The sequence below is a fragment of the Thamnophis sirtalis genome, unplaced genomic scaffold (genome assembly GCF_051295495.1).
Source record: "Thamnophis sirtalis isolate CommonGarterSnake01/CBP01778 unplaced genomic scaffold, rThaSir2_p1.2 scaffold_3, whole genome shotgun sequence".
Lineage (NCBI taxonomy): Eukaryota > Metazoa > Chordata > Lepidosauria > Squamata > Natricidae > Thamnophis > Thamnophis sirtalis.
This window is the reverse complement of record NW_028261383.1, coordinates 4347635-4375447: the sequence shown is the minus strand read 5'-3', so window position 1 is coordinate 4375447 and position 27813 is coordinate 4347635. Positions and strand designations below refer to the sequence as shown.

The 27813-nt window shown below is 43.1% G+C and overlaps 1 protein-coding gene and 1 pseudogene across 1 annotated transcript; both read left to right on the top strand.

Annotated features, from left to right (window-relative positions):
- Positions 1 to 71: 71 nt before the first annotated feature.
- Positions 72 to 16982, top strand: LOC148047048 (vomeronasal type-2 receptor 26-like). The gene is made up of 6 exons (XM_087707702.1): positions 72 to 139; positions 291 to 439; positions 3267 to 3505; positions 11303 to 11515; positions 15467 to 15593; positions 16078 to 16982. Exons 1-6 carry the CDS (start codon positions 72 to 74, stop codon positions 16980 to 16982), a joined length of 1701 nt encoding a protein of 566 aa, XP_087563828.1.
- Positions 16983 to 17590: 608 nt separating this feature from the next.
- On the top strand, positions 17591 to 27272 carry LOC148047047 (uncharacterized; annotated as a pseudogene).
- The last annotated feature ends 541 nt before the right edge of the window (positions 27273 to 27813 follow it).

Sequence of the window (27813 nt, the reverse complement as noted above, 5' to 3'; positions counted from 1 at the left end):
TCCAGTCTATGGCCCCTGTTTTGTGATGTGCCTCAGGACTTGGTATTCTCCCTGCTGCTCTTTAACATCTGATGAAACTGCTGGGTGAGATCATCCATCACTGCGTGGTGAACTATCACCAATATGCTGATGATATCCGGTTAGTGGTGAAGTCAGTGGTCCATTGGATGGCCTTTCCCAGTGCCTGGAGCCTTTGGGGGTCTGGATGGGGAATCCTAAACATCAACTGAACCCTAGTGAAATGGAGTGGGTGTAGTTGTGACCCTCTGTGTCTGGTAATTTATCATAAGCTATGTACAACAGGCCTTAGCCCAACTTCAGGTTGTGTGCCAGTTACACCACTTCCTGGACAGGGAGGACCTCCACTCAGTGACTCATGCCCTGGTCATCTTCCAATTGGACTATTACAACATGCTCTATATGGAGCTACTATTGAAAAGTATCTGGAGGCTTCTCCTGGTGGAGAGTGCAGCCTTGTGAGCTATACTGGGTGCCCAAAAGAAGAGCATATGGTCTGATCTGTGAAGTGCACTGGGTGCTTGTTTGTTCCAAGTCCAATTCAAGGTGCTGGTTATTACTTATAAAGGCCTACATGGCATTGGTCCAGGCTACCTACAGAACCATCTTCACTGTATTACATCAGCCCACCCCACTTGTTCAGGCAGGGAAGGTATTCTACAGACTCCATCAGTCAAATAATTTCAACTGGAAGAGTCTAGGAAGAGAATCTACTCTGCCCCTGCATTGTGGAACATCTTGCCCTCAGAGGTGAGAAAAATCCCCAGTCTTTTGGCCTTTCAGAAAGGGATCAAAACCTGGCTGTGTGGACTTCAGTGGGGAATATAGAAGCTCACATAGACATGGGGCTGGTTGGCCCTATGAAAACCTTCCTGGCTGGATTAACAACTCTTAGTCCCCATATCTTAGAACTCTTGGGACTTTATAGGGTTGTTTTACATGTTTAAATTTTAATCTTAAATTATTCAGTTTCTAACTCTGGTTTAACAGTACTGATTGCTCCTTGGCATTAGAAGACAGACAACACTGGAGTTATTTTTCATTGACGTGGAGTGACACGAATCCCATAGCTGTAGGTGACTTTTCACTGCAGTCTTTGGAGGCAAGAGATCATATTGATGGACAGCAGAAGTCAATTCCCTGGTCTTGAATTAACGTTCCCCAGCATCACTTTCTAGACAAGTCCTGACAGGAAGGACCACAATCAATAACAGAACAGTGCCTCCAGGGGTGGATATGTGACTTTTCAACAACTTGCTTTTCCTCAGCTGCACATGGAAGCCAGGGAAAAAGGTTTGGCATCTACAGAGGAGAATTTGCTTCTCTCTGCATTTATCATCATCCTGGTCTTTCCCACTTCTTTTGCTACTTCTCCAGTGACTGCCTTTGATGTAAACATCAGAGTGAAGAAACATGCAAGGATCTTGCATCAGAAAAAGATAAATGCTTTGGGTCATGCTCTGTGTGACAAAGAGGCAGGGACTGTGCTCTTGAAAGTATTTTCTCTTCAGATGAAGCTCACTTTGTCCCTTTCCCTACAAGAAACATTGGCATTTCCATATTGTGACAGTGCTATGAATTCTTCTAACTCTCATTTTTGTTCTTCTTTAGAAAGCGATTCAATCTCATGAATTATGGACCTCCTTCTTCTGCTTCTTCTGCTGCTGATGTCCCACCCAGTCTCTGGGAAGCTTAGAATGAAGTGTCCTCTGAGTTTGGAACACCAGGATGGAAAAAATCCATGGAGTTATTACAGGCAAGGAGATCATCTCATCAGTATGATAATCTCAGCAACAAAAATATCACCTATTATGGTGCTTTTCAATATGGCTCCTTACAGTCACTCTCATGTGTAAGTTCGTCATTGCAATGGAGTTGCATTCCCTCCTTTTCTAATTCTACCTCTTTTCTTCTCCTTTCACTTACTCCCACATTGCAGCACTTGTCTAATTTCCTGAATAATTTTAATTTCTATTACTTTTCTCTTTTTATTATTATTATTGAAGAGATTCAAATTCTAAAATGAGTCAGAATAAATGTGAAAAAGTCCAAATCATTTTCCTCTCCTCATCCAGTTCAGAGTTTATCACTTGAATATCACAACAGTCACTCGAGCCCTTGTGATCTCTAGGCTGGAATACTGCAATGTGCTCTACATGGGGCTGCCCTTGAAGAGCATCCGGCGACTTCAGCTAGTCCAGAATGCAGCCGCGCGAGTGATTGTGGGCACACTGCGGTTCGCCCACATAACACCGATCCTCCGTGAGCTGCGCTGGCTACCTGTTGATCTCCGGGTGCGCTTCAAGGTGCTACTCACCATTCATAAAGCCCTTCATGGTAGTGGATCTGACTATTTGAGAGACCGCCTTCTGCCAATTACCTCCCTTCGTCCCATCAGATCGCATAGAGTAGGCCTCCTCCGAATTCCATCCGCCAGTCAGTGCCGACTGGCGACTACGCGGAGGAGAGCCTTCTCGGTTGCAGCTCCAACGCTTTGGAACGATCTCCCCATGGAGATTCGCACCCTCACCACCGTCCAGACCTTCCGCACAGCCCTCAAGATCTGGCTATCCCGTCAGGCCTGGGGATAAGATCCTAATCTCGCCCCGCCCGAATGCCGAATGAATGTTGTGTTTTATTGGTTATTTTCCTTTATTCACATTTCTTTTGTGTCCTGTCTTACACTCCCCTCCTATGAAATGTAAGCCACCCTGAGTCCCCTTAGGGAAAAGGGCGGCCTATAAATGTCAATAAAATGAAAAAATGAACTAAATGAATATTGACTATTGTTTAAAGAAGTGATTGATTTCCGTAGTTTTTGAAACTAATCATTGATAGTCAATGCCTGATTCTTATAGAGGATGACTTGTTTTTAGAACAGCTTTTCTTGATCATCAAAACTCGTTTTCCTTTTACGATGCGTCTAAATTATTGAAAGATTTTCAATCCTGGTTAATGGACAAATGAAAATCACCATCAGAACAAAAAAAATAATATATTTGTGACTATCAATACTGATTGAAGATTGTCTATGAACCCTCTTCTCATTGCTCATGGAAATTAAATGGGTGACAATTATTTGCCTCTCATTTTACATCAATATTGGCTTAAGGCACAAAAGGTTTGAGGAGACAAAGATGAATAAATAAATAAATATTGTCTTATTGATGATGTTAACATGAACATTTTCTACAGTAGGTTATCAACTGTCCTACCTAGAGCCTTATGTTTCATTTTCGCCATTCAAGTTATCAACAAGTATCCCCATCTCCTGCACAATCTAACTCTAGGGTACAATGTCCATGACAACTATTTCAACACTTTTGGCACTTCAGATGCCTTGTTGGACATCCTTTCCACTGGAGAAGCCAATGTCCCCAACTATAGCTGTGGAAGGAATGATAGCCTTTTGGCTCTTCTTGATGGAGCTGATCAGGATATCTCCATCCAAATGTCAACATTAGCAGGCATCTACAAAGTCTCACAGGTTTGTTTGTGTGTTTCTTGCTCTAACATAGTGAAAAGAGTGGTGATATGTAAACAATATATCCAACCATATCATGCCATATCTCTTTCTATCTTAGTCAATATAGGGATGGGGATTCATAGTGTCAAGTAGACAAGGATCAAAACAGACATGTCCTCTCATGACACCCATTGCTTTGCGGGCTTCTACTGCACACTTCTGAGGGTGAGGAGATGCCTAGGTACAATCGAAAGGTCTTCTGTACAATAGGAAGGTGAAGCAGTGATGGAAAGCTCAAGTTTTGTAAATAACAGGCCTAACAATGATATTTAAATGGTTCCGATTCATGAAAAGAACCCAAATTATTTTACATACAGTTAACAAAACATATATGGACTTATAGTGACCATTAGCATTAATTAACCTCTTAATAAAAAAAATCACAATCATATTAGCCAACATGTCTACTACTAATTGCTCAAATACTGTATGTTGATGAGCAAATTCCTCATAAAAAGATTGAAGAGAAATACAGTCAACTTTCTACTATTCAAAAAATGTCCCAACTGGTGGACTCTCTATTAGAAGGTTTATTTACACATAGAAATAATACCTTCTGTGTACAGTTTGGTAGAAGATAGCAATAGTATTCCCTATATATAAAAGTGGGAATTTAAAAAGAACAAGCAGGCTTTAGACAGAGTTAATCCAGCATTAACAATTGATTTCTCCTGAACTATGTAATTACATATTGTTTCAGTCCTGGGAATACCCAGTTTGCTGCCTTTATAAAGTTCAGTGCAGCATTTGACACTGTAAGCAGAGAAATATTATGGAGGAGATTGATTACCCTTTAAATGGACCCAGATTGTTGGCCTTGATCAAAGCCTTTTCTACAAACACTTGTTTGAGAATGTGGTTTGGGTTCAGGACAGCTATGAGAAGTAGGATCTATAATTTCCAAGGAATAAGACTAGAGTGCATACTTGAACCTTTGTTATTCAGTCTAGATATTTAAAATTTACCAGTACTAATTAAAGATCCTGATGAAATAATGATTTAGACATTAAATACATATAGTAACACCCTGTTATATAATGATATGAATTGTCATATTCTCAATTTTGGTTGAGTAGGTTGTCAAGAAGACACCACTCCTAGTCTCATAATAATTCTTTGATTATTAATAACTTGAAGTCAAAAATTATAACCTGTGGAAAACAAAGATGACAATTAGATGATAGTATAGATGATACTCTATATTAATTCACAATATAGTGATTTAACATCTTTCCTTACCTGGCATAGTTTTCTCTGGGACTCAATCTTGGCTCCCTCATCATCAGTAGACCACAAGTGAATTTATTTCTTAAATCTTTAAAATCGTAGCTATCATCAGAGCCCTGGTGGCACAGTGGTTAGAATGCAGGAGTGCAGGGTAACTCTGCCCACAGCCAGGAGTTTGATCCTAATGGGGCTCAAAGTTAATTCAGCTTTCCATTCTTCTCATATCAGTAAAATGAGAACCCAGATTGTTGGGGGCAGTATGCTAACATTGTAAAGCACCCAGATAGTGCTGTAAAACACCAGGAAGAGGTGCTGTATCAATGGTGGGATATGACCGGTACGCCCCGGTACGGGCGTACTGGTGACTGCTGGGAGCACCAGGTACCATTCCGGTATGGTGCTCCGGAGCGCCCATCCACCTGCTCACTCTCCTTACCTCTATTTGAGGCAATAGCAATAGCAATAGCAGTTAGACTTATATACCGCTTCATAGGGCTTTCAGCCCTCTCTAAGCGGTTTACAGAGTCAGCATATCGCCCCCAACAACAATCCGGGTCCTCATTTTACCCACCTCGGAAGGATGGAAGGCTAAGTCAACCTTGAGCCGGTGAGATTTGAACCTCTGAACTGCAGATAACAGTCAGCTGAAGTGGCCTGCAGTGCTGCACCCTAACCACTGTGCCACCTCGGCTCAACTGGGGCATTTGCGCATGCACACGGGGTGTACAGTGCCTGTGCGACGCTCTGCCAAGCAGTTGGAGTGTTGCGGTTGGTGGGTATGCATGCACATCCTGTGTGCATGCACATGGTGAATGCCCGGCCTTGTTGCAGCATACAGGTTGCAGCAGGAGCCAAAAACCACCACTATACTGTATATACAATAACTCTAAGTGCTATTGCTATTGCTATCCAACTTTCTTAGCCAATTAATTAAATATAGAATGGCAAGGTTGTACCAATCTAAAATTTTCATTTATAATATATCACTAAGAGAACAACCCAATCATGTCAATTGAGAAGTACGTATATTGTGGTTTGGTTAAAAGGACTTACACTGCTGCCATCAGAGTTAAATTGGAAATTTATTCAATATGAGGTTTTTTTTGTCTAAAACCAAGGAATCTAATTATCGGTCTAAAATTAAAGCTATGAAAACTGACAGAATCCCAAAATTTTGTTAGAACAGAAAAAAAATATCCATAAAGACCTCTTGGATTGTACAGCTGATACTTGGAGCTGTGGTGTCCCTGTCTCTTGTGCAACAGAATAAAAATATAAAGAGATTGCTGCACAAAGAATCCAGGATATGAAAGTGGAGAAAGGAAGGAAGGAAGGAAGGAAGGAAGGAAGGAAGGAAGGAAGGAAGGAAGGAAGGAAGGAAGGAAGGAAGGAAGGAAGTAGAGTCATCCTCAACAAGGTTGGCACATTGAAATTGATGAGCCACTATAAATGTTCCTTCCAAGTTGCCAAATATTAAAATGCAGAAATGCCCAACACCTTATGGTTACATTTACTTGAGCAAAATATGGCAGCTGGACAAAATGGTTAAATATGGAAGATTTAACCAAATCCCTTATAATAAACAGATTTGTATTTGTGAATCTTCTGAGATGGAAGATGTAACATAAATATTATTTGAATGTCAGTTGTATGTGAAATTGAGGGATAACCAATTTCCCTCAAAGAGCCGAGGTGGCGCAATGGTTAAATGCAGCACTGCAGGCTACTGCTAGATCAGCAGTTCAGCGGTTCAAATCTCACCGGCTCAGGGTTGACTCAGCCTTCCATCCTTCCGAGGTGGGTAAAATGAGGACCCGGATTGTTGGGGGCAATATGCTGACTCTCTGTAAACCGCTTAGAGAGGGCTGAAAGCCCTATGAAGCGGTATATAAGTCTACTGCTATTGCTATTGCTATAACCATATAGGACTGTGTATCAGACAAAAGACCAATAGGGATCCTTATATTAAAATATTTCTTGTTTAGTCAGAAATGGGAGGGGGGAGAGAGATATGATGGATGGATGGATGGATGGATAGATAGATGGATAGATGGATGGATAGATAGAAAGAAAGAAAAATAGATAGATAATGGATGGATGGATACACACAAAACACACACATACACACTGTAATTCAGATCTTTATTTGAACAGAACTTTTTTCATTGCTTTTTCAGATTAGATATGTAACTGCTTCAGAGGCCCTGAATGATAAAAATCAATTCCCATTTTTCCATCACATGGCCCCAAAAGAAGGGATCCAGTACCCAGGAATCATCCAATTGCTCCTCCATTTCAGATGGATCTTGATTGGTCTTTTTATTTCAGATACAGAAAATGGAGAGAATTTCATGAGGATTTTTACTCCTGTGCTTGTCAGGAATGGAATTTGTGTTGTGATATCACAACGATTCACAGCGACTGAACATCCAGGACCCCTTAGGGCTGCGATCTCTAAGTGGAGAAAAGTCAATGCCTTTGTTCACTTTGTCGAATATGTTTCCCTTTTTGAGAGAATTCTTCCTTTCCATTCAGCACTTGAAGGTTTGCCCGGACCCATTCAAGGAAAAGTCTGGATCCTCATAGCCCTGGGGGAATTTCCAATGAGAAGGCACAAACTTCTCAGATATGTCCATAGTCTTTGGAACTTTGCTTGCCAGGAAAAAAAAGATTACACCTTTGAACCAGACCTCTTTTTGCAACCACAGTTTGGAGATCAATCTTTTCACTGTTCTTTTTCAAAGCATATCTTTTCTGTTAAAGGCCGGACACGATGCACCCAGAAAGCACCACTGGAGGCCAAAGAGAAAATAAACAGTCCGCTGGTTCGATATAGCCATTATATGTACAGTATTGTTAAGACTCTGGCCTACACTTTGAACACTGCATATTCCTCCAGATCCAGGAAGAGGAAGGATGGTGGAGGGAGTATGGGGGCTCCAAGGTTGCAGCCATGGCATGTATGGGGACCCAATAAAGATCCATCAAATTTAGTTGCATTTGAGCAGTAATCTAGAGCAGTGTTTTTCAACCTTGGCCACTTGAAGATGTCTGGACTTCAACTCCCAGAATTCCCCAGCCAGCATTCGCTTTTGAAGTCCAGACATCTGCAAGTGGCCAAGGTTGAGAAACACTGATCTAGAGAACATTGAAGCCTCTTTGTGCTACACAAGTTCAATAGGTTCTGCAAATCTAATTGTATAATATTCCAATGACTGGGCTGCAGGAGAAATATATTTTGATATTATATGCTGATAATTTTAAAAATGAGGTATGGATTTAAAATAGATTCCATAAATTTGAAGCATCACTTGAGAACATCTAGCCGAACCCCTCCCCCCTGCAGGAATCACAGTTAAACCTTCTTTGATTGATAGCTCCTAAGTCTTTGTCTTGAGACAATCACTGAATTTTCTTTTGTCCACTAGCTCACCTCTAAACCTCCTTTTACAATGTATGAATGAGGATATTTTCTCTCTCTCCTTCTAAGTCAGAATTTCTTTCCCTGGGACTGAGTTCATTTTTCCATGTCCAAAACATTGGCATAACCTTTAGTGTGACACATTTCAGTAATTGGAAGAGGGCTGAATGCTTCCTTCTCCAACCAAGATATTGAGTTAGTTGGAAAAGATGCTAACAGATTACTTCTCATTTAATGCTCTCTTAGACCAAGATGACTCTTCTCTCTGTTGGCTTTCCTCAATCAACTTAGTTGATCTCTTCCTTTGGATTGATTGCCTTTCCCCAAAGCTGATCCAGTTTTTGTTCAATGTCTTCTCCATGGATGGAACTTGATTTAGGATCTTCTCAAACCACAATATTCACTTCCCGAGATACTTATGAATGAATTTGCCATCTTCCCATGCATATCACACAAGCTATTATTTTGAAACCAATATTCTTATCAAGTTTGGTATCCCTCATCATTCTTAATATGCATCTCATTTTTCTACTTTTAAGTTAAGACATTTGCACTCGCCAATCTTTTAATTTCGTTTGGTTTAAAAAAAAAAAAACATTGTAAACCATCAAGATATGTTTTGAATTTTTTACCTGATATTAAGTTATACAGTTACAAACCCAATTTGATATCAGCAATCAACTGACAATCTTTCCATTCTCTTTTATAAAGTTCATTAATGGCATTATCATCAAATAATTACATGATTATTATCAATTATTACAATACAGTACTTCTAATTGATTATAACCAAAGTCCAGTATACATAATATACATATAATATACAGTATACAATATAATAAAATCTGAGATAAATTAGAACTGAAATCTTAATTAAAGATATACATTGCAGCTGCCAGCCATTTATTTTTATATAAGATATAATGGCTTGTTTTGTTGCTAATTTTTTCCTACTGAATTTTACAAATGTATTTATCACTATCAGGTAATAATAAATATTTTTTTCTGGAAGCTTGGTATTATTTAAAAGAGATCAAAATAGTTTTCTCTAATATTTGGTATATTGATGAGCCAAGGTGGTGCAGTGGTTAAATGCAGCACTGCAGGCTACTGCTAGATCAGCAGGTCAGCGGTTCAAATCTCACCGGCTCAGGGTTGACTCAGCCTTCCATCCTTCCGAGGTGGGTAAAATGAGGACCCAGATTGTTGGGGGCAATATGCTGACTCTCTGTAAACCGCTTAGAGAGGCCTGTAAGGCCTATGAAGCGGTATATAAGTCTACTGCTATTGCTATTGCTATTGCTATTGATACACATTTAATAAGATTTGGTATATTTGGTATAAATTGCATCACAAAATCATTATTTTTCAACTCTACTTGCCCATATTAATAAAAATATAGAAGAGCTGACAATTTTTTCATGTCCCCTATTTTATGTAGCGTTGAAAAACATTTGAATAAAAATTTTAAGACAGTTTTTATCCTGTTAATGATCATACAGTCCTAATATAACTAGGTTCTTTTTTTAAAATATTTTTTTTATTACACAGACTGCAATGGGAAAGAGAGAAGATGGGGGAAAAAGGGGGGGATGGGGAAACCCATCTTCACATACAATATGTCGTTTGATCACAGGTGCATCCCTACTAAGTTTATACATCCCGTATCTCTCTGTTGTATATTTAATAAACACCACAATAAGCTAGGGTTTAAATATATAACTAGGTTCTTAATCATCATATCACATTAGGAAGTAGTTTGATATAATTTTGCTGAAAACAAGCTATATCAATAGCATTCCCACAATCTATTAATGAAAAGTAATGATATCTGGGAATGGCCTTGTTAGATAAGTAGAAGAGATGCTGCCCAGGGAACAATCAGATGAGAAGGAGGAAGATTGTATCAGTCTATTGCATTAACAAAGGGATGCAATCAAAATCAAATGAGGTACTAATACCACTCTATAAAGCCTTAGCAAGACCACACCTAGAATATGGCAACCACTTTTGATCACCACACTATAAAAAAGATGTTGAGAGTCTAGAAAAAGTGCAGAGGACAGAAACCAGGATGATTAGGGGACTGGAGACTAAAACATATGAAGAACAGTTGCAAGAATTGAACATGGTTAATCTAGTGAAGAGAAGGACCAGGGGAGACATGATAGCAGTCTTCCAATATTTGAGGGGCTGCCACAGAGAGAAAGGGGTCCAGCTATTTTCCAAAGCACCTGAAGGCCAGACAAGGAATAATGGATGGAAACTGACCAAGGAAACATTCAACCTAGAAATAAGGAGGAACTTTCTGACAGTGAGAACAATCAATCCATGAAATAGCTTTCCCTTGGAAGTTGTGGGAGCTTCATCACTTGAGACTTTCAAGAAGAGATTCGACTGCCAATTGTCAGAAATGGTGTAGGGTTTCTTGCTTCAGTGGGGGGCGGGATTGGACTAGATGACCTATAAGGACCCTTCCAACTCTGTTAATCTAGCTGAAACAACTAGTAGAGAGACATACTCAGGGATGATCCTCCTTTTTTAATTTGAAAATTTATTTATAGGCCGCCCTTTTCCCTGGGGGGACTCAGGGCGGCTTACAACTCATGGGGTAGGGGATACAAACAATGACACATTTTTCAAACTGTAAAAAGAGTTACTGGTTGATTTGTACTTTCAACTAGGTGAGATTCTGTTAATGTAGCCTTACAATTAAATAGAATTAGCCCATCTGGTCATGTTTTTCATCTGGTCTACCAGGCAATTTTGTCTGGCAATTTATTTTTTTCTAAAATTAGATGCTGTTTGGTCATCCACACACTTTTCAAGGATTTGATGCATAATCTCTTTATTGCTTCCATTTATACATTACCTATTCTAGAATGTTCTATATAATTGGAAAAAATGGATCCATATATATTTTGCATATTTGATTTATTTCACTACACTTTTCTTCTTCACTTTTGAAAATAGTGAAGATGTTTTCCCAACTAAGCATACTTGCAAGCTTTATAACTGAAGAAGAAAAATCCAAATGTGATAAAGACCATGTGGGATTAAAAAAAAACCAAGCTTTCTGCTTTTAAAATTCATGGATGTTTCCATTTTAGTTCCACCCCTTTCTGAAGAGGAATGAGTTTTCCAATCTTTCCTATCTGAAACTGTACTTGGACCAAAATGGAGATGTAGCAGGAGATCTGAGGATCATCACCTGGCTATTTCACCCCAAGGAGGATCCCATCAAACTGCAATTGGGAGATTTAGAAAGACAGAGACTTATTATAAACCAAAATGCTCTTTCACAAGTAAAATTGCTGAACAAGGTGGGTGAAATATTGGCTTCTTTTTTCAAAGCCTTGGAAGACTTTCATGTGGGGAAAGCTAATCACCAAAACCTTCATTGAAAATTGAATGTGAAGAATAGAAAATATATAGCTTTTTGAGACTGCTTGGAAGGCATCAGTACTATTGACGATGGTGTTGTTCACATGCTACAATACTGAAGAGTGTTTTAGGCTTATTTACCCATGTCCCACTTGGATTCTGGGTGAGTATTTTTTTAGGGTGCAAATTATGAACCTTTCTTTGAAAATAAAATTAGTGAGAGAAGTCATCATGTACTGAGCATCATGATTCTGATAGCCTCACAATTGTTTGTTCCTTGTTTTCAAATAGCAAAGAAAAAGACAATTTTGTTGACAAGTTCAGATTTGGACTGAATCCAATGAAATTGAATCAAGAAAAGATGGGTGACCTCCTCATCCCAGTGAAAAATAAGCTTTGGAATTAGGATTCAGCTTGTCCTGCTTGGGGACAATGTCTCCTGAAAGGGGACATCCATAGTCTGTAATGTGTAAGGAAGCCAGACTAGCTAGATTAATTTATGCTTCTCTCGGTTAATGCAATAAACCTTCCTCTCCAAGGAGACACTTCACCCAAGTGTCCTTGGGAAAAATTCATATATATATATATATATATATATATATATATATATATATATATATATATATGTATGTATGTATGTATGTATGTATGTATGTATGTATGTATGTATGTATGTATGTATGTATGTATGTATGTATGTGTGTATATATATATATATATATATATATATATATATATATATATATATATATATATATATATATATATATATATATATGAATCTACCTGTAGTTATACCTCCTACAAATGTTTCATACTAGTTAGAAATTTAATGCTTTCCTAAGAGAAGCCGAGAAACTACTTGTAGATAGAGTAGACATAGACCCTAATCAGATAGGACCTTGTAGGTCTTCTAATCCAACCTCCAACTCAGATAGGAGAGTCTACATCATTCCAGACAAATGATTCTCTAGTCTCTTATTGAAAACCTCCAGTCATTGAGCACCCACAATTTCTAGAGGTAACCCATTTTCAGTGATTAGTTATTCTCATTGTCAGGAAATTGCTCCCCAATTCTAGGCTGGATCTCTCTTTAATGGTATTCTACCCATTATTTTTTGTTCTGTCCTTATGTGCTTTGGAAACTTGGTTGACTCCCTCTCCTCTGTGAGAGTCTCTCAAGTACTAGAAGATAGCTATCATATCACCCCTAGTCCTTTTCTCCATTGTACTAAACATAATTTGTTTTCTCAATCATTCATTGAATGCTTTAGTCCCCAGACCCCTGTTGCTGCTCTTCTCTGCATTCTTTTTAGGGTGTAAACTTCATTTTGTGCCAAGTGTGGTCTCAACAGTGCAATATGTAACAGTTTTATTACCTCATATAATAATGTATCTATCCCTCCATTCCTCAATCCCCCAAACTTAGTATTGCATTAGCTCTTTTGGCAGCTGCAGCTTACTGTAGCAAATTCCTCTGCATGGCCCTGAATTTGGTCATCTGACACCCCCCCCCCCTCAGCTCAGAGAGGACTGGTTGATCTTGAACAGGGCTCTATGGACACAGCAAGTATGGAAAAGTAATATTCTTTGGCCATGGGGTAGGCCTTAAAAGCAGCTCTAAGTCAAGTTGAGTCATCCTATGTTGCTACTCTAGGTGACTCTTAATTCTTTTCAGAACCTGCATCCCCTCTGTGAACCATAGGGAACATTGGATGGGATGGGTTGAGAGAGGCGGCATAGGGATGATACTGTCCAGAGCCTCTGTTGCCTTGTGATTCCAGACCATTACCAACTTTTCAGCAGGGCCATGCATCAACTCTTCTGGGTCATACCCCAGTTCCCTCTGGAACCCATTTGAACCCATCAGTCTCCAGAAGAAGATTGTAAAACTGAGCCCATCTTCCCTGCAGAAGCAGGTGACATAAGAGTCTCAGGGACACCAGGATGTGATCTGACTATGACGAGTGAGCGGGGATAGTGTTAGATTCCCCACCAGATCATAAACCTCTCTTGGGGCAGCTTCCTTGGTATCTCAGAAGGTCACATTTGTCTAGAGTGAGGGAATAGAAGGGGAACATCAAATTTGCAGATGATACTAACCTGGCAAGCCAACAACCTAGATGATAGGCTGAAGATCCAAATAGATCTTGACAGACTTGAACACTGGGCCCTATCTAACAATAGAATTCTTTATTGGCCAAGTGTGATTGGATACACAAGGAATTTGTCTTTGGTACATATGCTCTTAGTGCACATAAAAGAAAATACATTCATCATGAATCATAAAGTACAATACTTAATGATAGTCATAGGGTACAAATAAGCAATTGGGAAACAATCAATATCAATACAAATTGTAAGGATACAAGCAACAAAATGAAATTTAATGTAGTGAAAAGTAAAATCTTACACTTAGGCAAGTATCAAAAGTACACATATAACTGGGTGAAGCCAGGCTTAAGAGCAGTAACTGTGAGAGGGATCTTAGAGTCTTAATGGACAACCAATGAAATGTAAGCCAACAGTGTGCCATGATAGCCAAAAAAGCCAATACAATCCTAAATTGCATTAACAGAGGTATACAATCAAGATCAAGTGAGGTACTAATACCACTCTACAAAGCCTTAGTAAGACCATGCCTAGAATATTGCATCCAGCTTTGGTCACCACACTATGAAAAAAGGTTTTGAGATTCTAGAAAGAGTGCAGAGAAGAGCAACAAAGATGATTAGGGGACCAGAGGCTAAAACATATGATGAATGATTGCAGGAACTGGGCATAGCTATTTAAAGCGGTGGGATCCTGCTGGTTTAACAACCGGTTTGATGATCATGTGTTCCATGATTGGCCTGCCTGGCTGTGCACGCGTGCACAGTTTTACCAAAACTTACCTTTCATGTTACTTCTTGGGGAGTAACACATTTATGAAGATATTGAAGAGTAATGGGCCTAAGATGGAACTTTGTATCCCACTGCCCACTTTCCTCCATGTAGATGTAGCATCATTAAGTACTACTCATTGAGTTCAGTTTGTCAGTCAGTTATGAATCCATCTGGTGGCGATACTGTCTAACCCACATTTTTCTAGCTTACCAAGAAGTAGGTTGTGATCTACTTTGTTGAATACCTTGTTGAAGTCAAAGTATATTATAGCAGTTAGCAGTTAGACTTATATACCGCTTCATAGGGCTTTCAGCCCTCTCTAAGCTGTTTACAGAGTCAACATATTGCCCCCAACAACAGTCCGGGTCCTCATTTTACCCACCTTGGAAGGATGGAAGGCTGAGTCAACCCTGAGCCGGTGAGATTTGAACAGCCGACCTGCAAAACTGCAGTCAGCTGAAGTAGCCTGCAGTGCTGCATTTAACCACTGCGCCACCTCGGCTCTTATGTCCAGAGTATTTCCGTGGTCTACTAATTTGATCACTATGTTGAATAATGAAATAAGATTGGTTTGGCATGATCTGTTTTTAACAAACCCATGCTGACTGCTAGTAATTACTTTACCCATTTCTAGATGTTGGCAAATCTGGGTTTTTTATTAACTTTTCCCGTAACTTCCCAGGTATTGATGTTACACTGATTGGTCTATAATTTGCTGTGTCTGTTTTTTCTTCCCTTTTTTGAAGATGGAACCATATCGGCTCTTTTCTAGTTGTCTGGTAGTTCCCTGGTGCTTCAGGATTATTGAAAGATGTTGTACAGTGGTTCTGAGATTACATCTGCCAGCTTCTTTAGAACTTTGGAATGCAAACCATCAGATCCTGATGATTTGCATTCATTAAGATTAGACAGGTGTTCTCTCACCATTTTTTTCTTAATTAACTTTTATTTCTAGTCTGTTTTATTTGGTAGGTTCAGCTAGTCTTAACATCTTTTTTGTTTAGTCTTTGCCTCAGTCAGTATGTGTGGAAAGTTGTCATCCTGGATTTCACAAGCAGACTCATGAAGGAGAGCCTGTTTGCTGCTATAACTGTGTTCCTTGTCCCGAGGGGACCATCTCCACTCAGGAAGGTGGGTGACACCAGAGGAAAAGGTACTGGATTTATGCACAGAATTTTGATCCATTGGCATGTTAAAGGACACATATAATCTCAGTACTAGATACTTTTAAAGTGCAATTAAATTCACCTTGTGGAACCTCTGCTCCAAAAGGATATTTGCTTCTCCCACCAGAGCTGGTATAACAGGCATGTTTCATAAAACATAGGTGTCTTGTGGGTCATCAGAAGCCAATCATTCCTATTGCAGCTCTTGCCCTATAGAAATCCAATGAGCTCCCATTCTCCTAACATTCTAAAAACCTGGTTCTTCTCCCAGGTATTGGCATAAGGTGGGAAGTGAGCAGGATAAAAATGTGCTGGGTTGCATCAGTGAAGGATAGTTGTTGGACAAGTTAAATATAACTATATACATTGGAAGGCGGTTGCTACGGTGCAAGCTACCCAATTTTGGTTTAAGATGGGAAGCCATGTAATATATATATTTGTTTTCTCAGATACTGAAAAATGTACCAAGTGCCCAGATGATGAATATCCAAATGAGAAAAGAATCCAATGTATCCCAAAAGTTATAACCTTCCTCACTTATGAAGAACATCTGGGTATCATACTGGTCTCTTTTGCTCTACTCTTGTTCCTAACCACAGGATTCATTTTAATCATATTCATTAAATACCTAGAAACTCCCATTGTCAAAGCCAACAACCGGGACCTCTCCTACATCCTTCTGGTCTCCCTCCTGCTTTGCTTCTTATCCTCCTTTTTCTTCATTGGCCAACCAAGGAAAGCTACGTGCCTTCTCCGACAAGCAGTGTTCAGCATTGTCTTCTCAGTAGCAGTGTCTTCTGTGTTGGCCAAAACAATTACAGTTGTGCTGGCCTTCCTGGCCTCCAAGCCCGGAAACCAAGTGAAGAGATGGTTGGGGAAGAGCTTGGCCAACTCCATTATCCTTTCTTGTTCTGGTGTCCAAATTTTCCTCTGTGCTATTTGGCTGGGAGTTTGTCCCCCATTCCCTGATTCTGACCTCCATTCCCAACCTGGAGTAATCATCTTGCAATGCAATGAAGGCTCCATCACCATGTTTTATCTTGTTCTTGGGTATATGGGTATCCTAGCTGCCATTTGCTTCACGGTGGCTTTCCTGGCCAGGAACCTGCCAGGAGCTTTCAATGAAGCCAAGCTGATCACCTTCAGTATGCTGGTCTTCTGCAGTGTGTGGATTTCATTCATACCTTCCTATTTGAGCATCAAAGGCAAGTCCATGGTGGCTGTGCAAGTTTTCTCCATTTTGGCCTCCAGTACTGGACTGCTGGGCTGCATCTTCATTCCCAAGTGTTATATTATCATCCTTAGACCAGATTTAAATACTAAGGAACATCTTATGATAAAAGTAGGGAACTGATACTGAAATTCTTAAGCTCATAATATTTTACTTTTGTTTCCAATTATTATTGGATTTCTATGCTTATTTTGAATCTGTTTGACAAATAAGTTATTTAAACATGAAGTAAATAATACAAAGAGTATAAGGCTAATCAAATTAAAATAAAAGAATCAAACAAAAACAAATGAATCAATAGTGACAATTGTCATGCAACTAGAAAAGGACAGGATAAGAAATAAGATAATCAGCTATAGAGGAGACATGAGTCTTGAAAGAGAGTTCTATGGTGTCTCTTGCATAAGATGGAATGAATATAGACATTTAAGACTATTATAACATATAACATATGACTCTCGGATACAAAAGTCTGGATGACTTACTCCACTTATTTCTGCATCATAGAGCTTGTGGGAGCTTCTGAGTTCCATAATCTGGAAAGTTTGTTAGGTAATATTACCAACATATGCCCCAGCTCAGTTTAGGATCACTTACACAATCAGAGCCCTGATCATCAGCTATATTTAAATCATTTTCAATTTACACTTGAGGCACAACTGATTTTTTGGAATACATGGAGACCCAGTGAATTTAAAGTAACAGCAAAACTTTACTGGTTACAATCGGTGATGGACTTCAACCAGTTTAACAACCAGTTTGGTGAGCACACGCGCATGTGCAACGTTCAAAAACCACCTATTTTAAGCTGTAAAACATACCTTATATTGCAGCACCGGTGACTAAAACAGCTGAAAAAGACCTGAATATAGGACAGAATGGGACAGGGGTGGGTGGGCAAGGCCAACTGATCACTGGAACTACCAGTTCACCCAAACTGGGCCGAACCGGCTGAATCCCACACCTAGTTACAATATACATTAGCTGTTTCTCATATGCAAACATTCATTCATTCACACTTACCCATGTCCTTTTCAATTATGATGACAGGCACTAGTAAAATCTAAAGATGACTGAAAGAGTCCATAGGCTTTCGGGACTCTAATTTTTGCTTTGTTGATTCCCAAGACTGCCAGCTAATTTGGCCTTGTTGATTTTCAAGACTGGTAGCTGTTGATTTTGGAAGTTTCCATGTACTCAGGCCCAGTTTCTTTCATCTGGTCTTAATAATTTGTTCCTCATCTATCTCACGAAGGGTCTTTTATGCTAGGATAGCTTTTTGTCCACCTTGTTCACATCCCTGCTGGCAGCTTCATCCAATCACTATTTGAGATAAAGGGGTGAGAAAGTGCTATGAAGTCAGTGGTGGACTTGAAGTGGGTCTCCAAGCCCCTCATCCATTATCTTGAGTACTTTTTTTCTTTTGTGCATGTGCGAGAAAACGGAATGGCGGCCAGGCTTTTTCGCCTTAGTACAATCTGGCGAAAAAGCTCTGGGAGCCCCTGGAACCGGCTTTTTTACTGTTCTTATTTAGGTCCCTGGGATGATTGACATTCAGGGGATGCATATAGACCAAAGACCAAGGGGAGCCGATGCCTCTCATTGGCCCAGGACTCCACAATCTTCAGCACGGCTCGGCGGTCTCAGTGGTGAAAATGGCAGCCCCGTAGTGACGACAGAGGCGTTTGGGAGCGTTTTGCGGCAGTTGCAGCTGTTGCAAGGTCTCTCAATCTTCCTCTTACAGCTTGGTGAGCCTCAGTGACTTAGTTGGCCAATTGCTATTATTGCCTCCTTTTCAGAAAGGGGGAGATTGATCAGGGCTTCTATTCAGATCAGGCGAATCGGGCGACTGGCTGGGTGCGCCGCGGCCATAGCCCTTTCCGGATGCCCCCCTCTTCACGTTTGGCTCAGCTCTTCCACCAATGCTGCCTCTTCCAACAATGCTGCTCCTTCCACCAACGCTGCCTCTTCCACCAACACTGCCTCTTCCACCAATGCTGCCTTTTCCACCAATGCTGCCTTTTCCATCAACGCTGCCTCCTCTCCCCGTTGCTCCCTACTGGATATGTTTTTCCTTCTGGTGAGCCTTCCCCCTTACCTGTTCTGGTTGTTGCTGAGTCCCCGCCAGTCTCTCCTGCTTATATCTGGTCTCTTGTCATTCTGGGCTTTGACCATCTGACTTTCCTCAACAATAAGCTTAGGGCCTTTGGACTTGTTTCCTTAGCCCTAATTGTTTTCATCGCTGCTACCTTCCACGGCCCGTGGACTACCCTCATTGTCATCTTTATTACCTCCTACTACGACCCCTGGACTACCAACTGGGATAGCGCCTATTTAATCCATCTAAGTTTCTTTATCATGGCGCTATGGATTGTGGTTGCTTGGAGGCATTATGGCGTGCGGGAAGGTCTACACACATGTTAAGGAATATCCGAGCCCCCCCCCCCCCCATCTCGATTTGTCCCTACTACCTTGAACCTTTGGACCTTTTTCTGGCCTACAGGAGAGGAGAAGTCAGATTTTCTCCTGTTTACCATCCATTGCCACTGCCGGTTCTCAACCATCCCGCCTATTTCCGGACTTTTAGACTTATATTGCACAACTTTTAAGACCTAAGATTTGCGCAAATTGTCCTAGTATGTGGAGTGTGTGAGTATGTATGTTAATGAATGACCCCACTTTTTATTAGTTTTAATTTTTATCCCCTGTTTTTATTGTACCTACTGTTTTTATTGTTATAGTGGGGTGTGCATGTTAAGTATGGCTGTTTGGTGCATATGAGGGGATCAAGAGTGCGGCCTGGGGCCCCCTCCGCTGAGTGCAGAAGCAGAAGTGGATGGGGGCCTGGTATCGCCTTTCATTCAAAAATCAGGAAAGAAAACCACAGGACTCCATTGATAGAAATCAAGTGTACTTTTACTAATTATAAATGAATAGAAGTGAAGCTAAGCGAAGTCTGATTATTTAGGCGCGAAAGCGAATAATATATTGTATAATTCATTCCCCTCCCCTTGGCATCCCGTGTACAGTCCAATCATAATTCTCCCAATTGTCAGGTGTGAGATAATTCGAAAGGTATCACCAGGATGGAATGCTGGTTCCATTGGCCTTGGCGGGAAACACTCCTCCTCCACATGCGCAGTAAGGTGGACAGTTCAAACTCTAGAATCTTCCTCCAGAAAAACAATCAGTCCCCTCCCAAATACCATGCCCCCCCTCCCCGTTTCAATGGCAGCCAAAGCAGCAGCAAAGCAGAGGCTGACATCCAGCCCTCCTCCAGAAAAAGGCGGTCAGACCTGGAAAACGACAAAGCACAAACAAACAGATGAACAACAAGAAGCAAAAAAACAGGGGGGGGGGAGTGAAAAAGTCAGGAAATATGGAAAACTAGGGCTTGTCAGGATAAGCAGAATAGAACTGGCGGAGCAACTCAGGGGCCCGGACATGGGATCTGTCCACCCATTCGGCATGAGAAGGGGGAAAATGCTCCCAAGCCACCAGGTACTGAATACGATTCCGCCGCCTGCGGGAGTCCAAAATTTCATGAACTTCGAAATGTTGTTCACCATCAATCAACAGTAGGACAGGCGGCGGATCAACAGGTGGACGTAAAAACAGGCTTAATGAGGTTAACGTGAAAAATAGGATAGACCCGGCTGAGGTGTTTAGGCAGCTGTAGGCGAAGGGAAACAGGATTGATGACCTTGATAATAGGAAATGGGCCAACATATCTGGGCCCTAACTTCTTGGATTTCTAGGTAGTTTGAAGAAACTTGGTGGACAGATAAACCTGATCAACCACTTTGTAATCAGAAGGCTTAGTCCGTTTCTTATCCACCTGTTTCTTATGTGTGCGATGTGCAGCGTCCAAAGTTTGAAGTGCTAAAGGCCAAACATGCCGAAGGCGATCACTCCACTCAGAGAGAGATGAAACTTGCGGTTGCTCACGAGGAACTTCAGGAATTGGCACAAAATCCTGTCCAGATACTACCCGGAAAGGGGTGAAACCAGTGCTGCTATGCACAGAATTATTATAAGCATGTGGCAACAAGTCTGCATGTGGCAACAAGTCCACCCAATCATCTTGCTGGTAGTTGATGAAACAACGTAAGTACTGTTCCAGAACAGAATTAGTCCTCTCACAAGCGCCATTAGTCTGAGGGTGGTGGGTGGAGCTTAAGCCCTGGGCGGAGCCAATCCGCTTAAGAAATTCCCTCCAGAACACAGAGGTGAATTGCACACCCCTATCCGAAATGATGCGATCAGGCACCCCATGTAAACGGTAAACGTGAGAAATGAACATTTTTGCGAGAGCCTTAGCAGATGGAATCTTGGGGCAAGGGATGAAGTGGACTTGCTTGGAGAACAAGTCGGTAACCACCCAGATAACGGTGTGCCCCTGGCTCTCAGGGAGTTCGACAATGAGGTCCATAGAGATCTCCCTCCACGGGGAGACAGGGCGAGCCACAGTCTGGAGCAAACCCTGCAGTTTCCCTGGCAGGCATTTAGCAGCAGCACAAACGGGACAACTGGTGACATAAAGTTCAATGTCCTTTTTCAAAGAAGGCCACCAAAACTGCCGTTTCACGAGATGCAGCGTCTTCACGAAACCAAAATGACCTGCCATCCGGGAATCACAAGCCCGTTGGAGAACCACCAGACAAAGAGATGCAGGGACGTTAAGTTTTGCCCCAATCCATGGCAAGTCATCCCTCATGGTGCATTCATTTACATGCTGCTGGAACCACTCATCATGAGCGAGGGCGTTCTTGAGATTGGAGAGAAAATCCTGGGACATCTCCACTTTAGAACGTGCCTGTTGTCTAGTAACCACAGGAGCAGTGAGGCTTGACGTGGGAATGACCGGCTGGACCACACTGAGCTTTGAATAGTTGTACTGAGGGAGCCTGGACAAAGCATCAGCCATGAAGCTCTTCCCCCCCGGAATGTATTTCAGGGTGAAATTAAAATGATTGAAATGCTGAGCCCAGTGCATCTGCTTAAGGGAAAGTCTCCGGGGAGTTCTCAAAGCTTCTAAATTCTTATGGTCAGTCCACACCTTGAACAGGTGCTTAGCGCCTTCCAGAAAATGGCGCCATGTGGCCAAAGCCCAACGAACAGCAAATGCCTCCTTCTCCCAGATAGCCCAATGTCTCTCTGTGTCAGTGAGTTTGCGAGAGGTGTATGCATAGCGTTGCAAGTTACCTTGATCATTGGCCTGAAGCAATACGGCCCCCACCGCCATGTTGCTGGCATCAGCCTGAACCACAAATGGTGCGTCCATGTCCGGGTGCTACAGAACCGGTTCCTCGGCAAAAAGTTGTTTTAACTTCTCAACTTCCATGGTCCAATCCAATGGCTTGCTAGGTCTGGGATTCGGCCCACCTTTGGACTTCAATAGGTTAGTAATGGGAAGTGCTGTCTTAGCAAAAGAAGGGATGAACTGGCGATAGAAATTGGCAAAACCCAAACATTTCTGCAACTGCCTGCATGTACGAGGGGCCTCCCACTCAGTGACTGCTTTGACCTTAGCGGGGTCCATCTCCACACCCGCGTGGGAGATACGATAGCCTAGGTAGTCCACCTTCTCCTGATGGAATTCACATTTGGACAATTTGGCATAAAGCTCTGCGGCTCGAAGCTTCTTCAGAACCTTACGAACCAGCTTGACGTGTTCTTCACGTGTTTGTGGGTAAATAAGAATATTGTCTAAATATACGATAATGCCTTTGTAAAGATGGTCATGCAAGACCTCATTAATCAATTGCATGAAGACCGCAGGTGCCCCCTGCAGGCCAAATGGCATCACACAGAACTGGAAACAGCCCAGGGGACAGTTGAAAGCTGTTTTCCACTCGTCCCCCTCCTTAATACGGACTCTATAGTATGCCTCCCGTAAGTCTAGTTTAGTAAAAATGCGGCCCTTGCCCAGTTGGGCTAGCATGTCCTTCATTAGTGGTAATGGATAGAGGTTCTGGGCAGAGATATTGTTTAAATTTTTGAAATTAACACATAATCTGAGAGAGCCATCTTTCTTTTCTCTGAAGAGCACAGGAGCTGCTACGTTGGGTCTAGCTGGTTCAATGAAACCTCTCTCCAAGTTCTTGTCAATGAATTTTCTCATTTCCTCCATCTCCATAGGAGACATAGAATATATCTGGGGCTTTGGAAGCGCCACTCCAGGTAAAATCTCGATGGTGCAATCAGTGGGTCTGTGGGGAGGGAGCTTATCAGAAGATTTCTCACTGAAGACTCCTCTCAGATCCCAATATTCCTTCGGAATTTTCTCCTCCCCTTTGATTCTCTCCTGCCCCCTGGCTGCCAAAGTGGTGTTGGAATCAGCAGGGTCTGGGGTTTCAGCCTCTCTGTCAGGGGTCACGCTAGTGCGAATGCATAGCCACCCCTTCCTCCAGTTAATGCGAGGGTTCCATTTACGAAGCCAGGGGAGTCCTAAAATAAGGGGCCGGTCCATGCCAGGTGCCACAATAAAAGTGATTAACTCCTGATGGGTGCCCATCTTCATCTAACGGCTCAGTAGAAAAATGAGCAGGGCCCCCACTCGCAATAGAACCATAAATCTGGCAAAAAAACAATAGGGTTTTTTAAAGTCCTCAACTTCAACCCCAATTTTTCCACCATCGCCGGACTAATCATACAGCGAGTCCAGCAGAGCTAAAAGCTTTTCAGTCTCACCAGCACATGGCACCCTTAATTCAATAGGGATCAACATGGGGCCTTTGTTTGAACTCACCCAATGATGCGAGTGGTCATCATCTGATTCGTCAGACGAGCTGGAGGTAACGTCACCCTCCTCCTCCGGCTGGAAATGCTGGAGGACATTTTCAGCAGCGCACGCAGCCTCTCTCTTCTTTCCCGGGGCCTTGCTTGCCCTCCCCTCTCTTCTGGGTGGGGGGTGGAGCGGTCTGAGCCAGTTTAACACAGCAATTCACGGCGCGATGGCCTTCCTTCCCGCAGCGGAAGCATGTGAAAGGCTTGGTCTTGCCGGCGAAGCTTCCCTTCCCTTCGCTTCTGGTGCGAGCAGGGGCTTTTTGGACCGATGGGGGGGCGGGGCGACTTCTCTGCTTCTCCCTCTTTCATGCATTGAAGTCTGGCCAAATCTAACTCAACGTCTGCTGCATCTTCATACCAAGCAGTCACTCGGCGGGGAAGGTGTCTGTTAACTCACTGTTGGTAATTTTTTTCATTCAATCCCCCAGCAAACTGATCTAACAAAGCATCTTCTGGACATCCCCTCATATAGGCTGACAGCTATTGAAACTCCTGAATATATTCAGCCACCGGTCTATGTCCCTGCTTCAGGGCCATAAATTTCACCTTCCCGCATTTCTCAATCAGTGGGTCATCAAACCTCCTCTTCATTGCAGCCATAAAGTCATTAAAATTCCTCAAGAGAGGGGAATTGCCTTGGTGTAAGCCCACCATCCAGTCGGCCGCTTTGTCTTCCAATGAGAGTAAAACCATTCTTACTTTCATATCATCCGTTTCTAAATCCGGACCATAAATTTCCATATAGTTCCAAATGTGTATGACAAACAACCCTAACTTTTTGGGATCGCCATTATATTTCACTGTTAAGGGAGGGACTTTTGCCAATTGGCGTCGCCTGCCCCCCCCTACTCTTAGAGTGGCCCTAGCTGGGGGGGAGGCTGGTTCTGGGGTTCCTTGCTCCCAACCCCCCTCGGCCTCTTCACCCTCCCTTAACCTATGCATGGAGTACCTTTGTTCAAACTCTTCAGCTTGCTCCCTTTCCATTGCTCTTCCACGGTTTTTGCGTTCGGACATAGCTTTCTCAAGGAGTCACATGGTGTGGGACAATTTGTAATCCTCATCCCTAGCATCACCCCATTCTGCTGATTTTTTTTTTTCGGTCTCCTTCTCGTGACTCCTGCATCCAACTCCTCAGACTCCTCTTTTTGCCCCACACCCAAAGTCCATCGGGGACGAACAGTAGACTCTTCCACTCTTAGACCAGCCAGCCTTTCAGTTAAAGATGGTGCTGCTGCCGCCCCTTCAGTTTCCTCTTCATCACTCACATGCAAAGACATTCTTTTTCTTCTTGTGAGAACACCCCCCTCGGTAGGTTGTAGCTCCTGGTGGGGTGGAGGTTGAGACTTCGCTTATTGTCAGCCCTTCTTCATTCAAAAATCAGGAAAGAAAACCACAGGACTCCATTGATAGAAATCAAGTGTACTTTTACTAATTATAAATGAACAGAAGCGAAGCAAAGCAAAGTCTGATTATTTAGGCACGAAAGCGAATAATATATTGTATAATTCATTCCCCTCCCCTTGGCATCCCGTGCACAGTCCAATCATAATTCTCCCAATTGTCAGGTGTGAGATAACTTTGAAAGGCATCACCAGGATGGAATACTGGTTCCGTTGGCCTTGGTGGGAAACACTCCTCCTCCACATGTGCAGTAAGGTGGACAGTTCAAATTCTAGAATCTTCCTCCAACACAACAATCAGTCTCCTCCCAAATACCATGCCCCCCCTCCCCATTTCAATGGCAGCCGAAGCAGCAGCAAAGCGGAGGCTGACACCGCCTCTCATCCCAGAGTGTTTGGTGTGAACGGCCTGCCGAGGAATGTGGGGGCCATGGGTTGGGGAGAGGGGTCTATGGATAGGGGGACGGGACGGAGCATCCTGGTTATGTTTGGGAGAGGCAGGTATGGCGGGAGCTTCAGGGCAGGCCATTACCGGGGAAGGAGGGTTCGCTACGTCACAGCGGTCCCTCGTTCCGGCCCTGATAGCTCATCTCAAAGACCATGTGGCAAGGGTGATCAGGACCCTGGCCTCAGGTTGTTGTTGCTAAGTGCCAGATCTGTGATTCACAAAGCTCCCCTCGTCCAGGACCTGATATTGGACGAGGGGGCAGATCTGGCATGTATTACTGAAACCTGGTTGGGCCATGAGGGAGGAGTCCCCCTCTCTGAAATGTGCCCTGAAGAGTTTCAGGTGCTCCACCAACTGTGACACCAGAGAAGGGGGGGAGTGGCTGCCATCATAAGAAGGTCACTGGTTCCTCGTGGGATCCCTGCTCTGGAGATTGTCAGATGTGAGTCTCTTCTGGTGAAGTTGGACCTTAGGGGTCAAACGGGCCTGTTGTTAATGTACCTACCTCCCAGCTGCATTGCAACAGCCCTGCCTGCGCTCCTGGAGTCAGTAGCAGGACTGGCGGTTGAATTCCCCAAACTTATAGTATTGGGGGATTTCAACCTGCCATCTCTTGGCGAACGCTCCAATGGAGCGCAGGATTTCATGGCTTCCATGACAACCATGGACTTGACCCAGGTAATTCTGGGCTCAACTCATACAGCGGGACACACGCTCGACCTCGTCTTTCTCTCGGGGCAGTGGAGATGTGATCTGAAATTGGAGGGCATTGAGATCTCGCCCCTGTCATGGTCAGATCACTTCCTACTGAGGCTGGACTTTCGGAAACCACTCCCCCACTGCAGGGAGGTGGAGCCGATTAAGTGGTTCCGCCCCAGGTGCATGATGGACCCTTTGGGATTTCAAACGGAGCTTGGGGACATACCTGACTCCCTTGCCCACAGCCCGACAGAGTCCTTGGTCGCTGCTTGGAATACAGCGGCGGCTGGGGCTCTTGACCGGATTGCACCTTTGCGGCCTCTCTGCGGCAGTGGATGCAGGAGGGCTCCTTGGTTTACTGAGGAACTCCGGGAGATGAAGTGCCAAAAGAGACGCCTAGAGCGACGCTGGAGGGTTTGTAACTCCGAATCTGACCGAGCACTGCTAAGAGCCTATATTAGGACTTATCTCGTGGTGATACGGGCAGCAAAATGTGTGCATTTTTCCACTCTTATTACATCCGCAGAATCTCGCCCGGCTGCCCTGTTTAGGATTACTCCCTTCCTTCTGAAGGGGAGGGATGAGGAGGAACCCTTGCAGGGAAGAGCTGAGGAATTTGTTCAGTTTCTGTCGGACAAAGTCGCCCAGATTCGGACGGACCTGGACTCCACTTGGGCAGTTCCTGCCGAGATTCCGGGGGTGGGCCTTGATCGGATTTCTTGGATTGAGTTCCAACCTGTTACTCCTGAGGAAGTGGACAAGGCCATGGGAGCGGTAAGTGCCTCCACCTACCTACTGGACCCGTGTCCCTCCTGGCTGGTTTCCGCCAGCAAAGAGGTTACACGAAGCTGGTTCCAAAGGATTATTAACACCTCTTTACAGGAGGGATCTTTCCCGCAACCCCTAAAGGATGTGGTGGTGAGACCCCTCCTTAAGAAATCTTCTCTGGATCCAGCTATTCTTAAAAACTATCGTCCAGTCTCCAACTTACCCTTTGTTGGGAAGGTTGTTGCGAAGGTGGTGGCCTTTCAACTCCGACGGTCCTTGGATGAAGCTGACTATCTTGATCCCTTCTAGTCAGGTTTCAGGCCTGGTTACTCCACCGAAACTGCTTTGGTCACGCTAACCGATGATCTCTGGCGGGCCAGGGATAGAGGATTTTCCTCTATCCTGGTGCTTCTTGATCTCTCAGCGGCCTTCGATACCATCGACCATGGTATCCTTCTGCGAAGACCTGGGGAGGTGGGAGTGGGAGGCACTGTTTTACGGTGGTTCTCCTCTTACCTCTCTGACAGGTCGCAGTCGGTTTTGGTTGGAGGACAGAGGTCGATCCCTAGGCCCCACAAATATGGGGTGCCACAGGGTTCAGTCCTGTCCCCCCTCCTATTTAACATCTACATGAAGCTGCTGGGTGAGATCATTCGCCGGCACAGGATCAAGTACCACCAATATGCAGACGATAGTCAATTGTATCTGTCCGTCCCGTGCCAACTCAGCGAAGCAGTGGGAGTGATGTGCCAGTGCCTGGAGGCTGTTAGGGTCTGGATGGAAGTAAACAAGTTGGCACTCAATCCAGACAAGACCGAGTGGCTTTTGATGTTTCCTCCCAAGGATAGTC

Coding starts and splice junctions, on each gene's coding strand:
- LOC148047048 (XM_087707702.1), top strand. CDS start 72: ATGAAACTGCTGGGTGAGATCATCCATCACTGCGTGGTGAACTATCAC. Junction 140..290: donor CAATATGCTGATGATATCCG/GTTAGTGGTGAA, acceptor ATTTATCATAAG/CTATGTACAACAGGCCTTAG. Junction 15,594..16,077: donor GACCATCTCCACTCAGGAAG/GTGGGTGACACC, acceptor TTGTTTTCTCAG/ATACTGAAAAATGTACCAAG.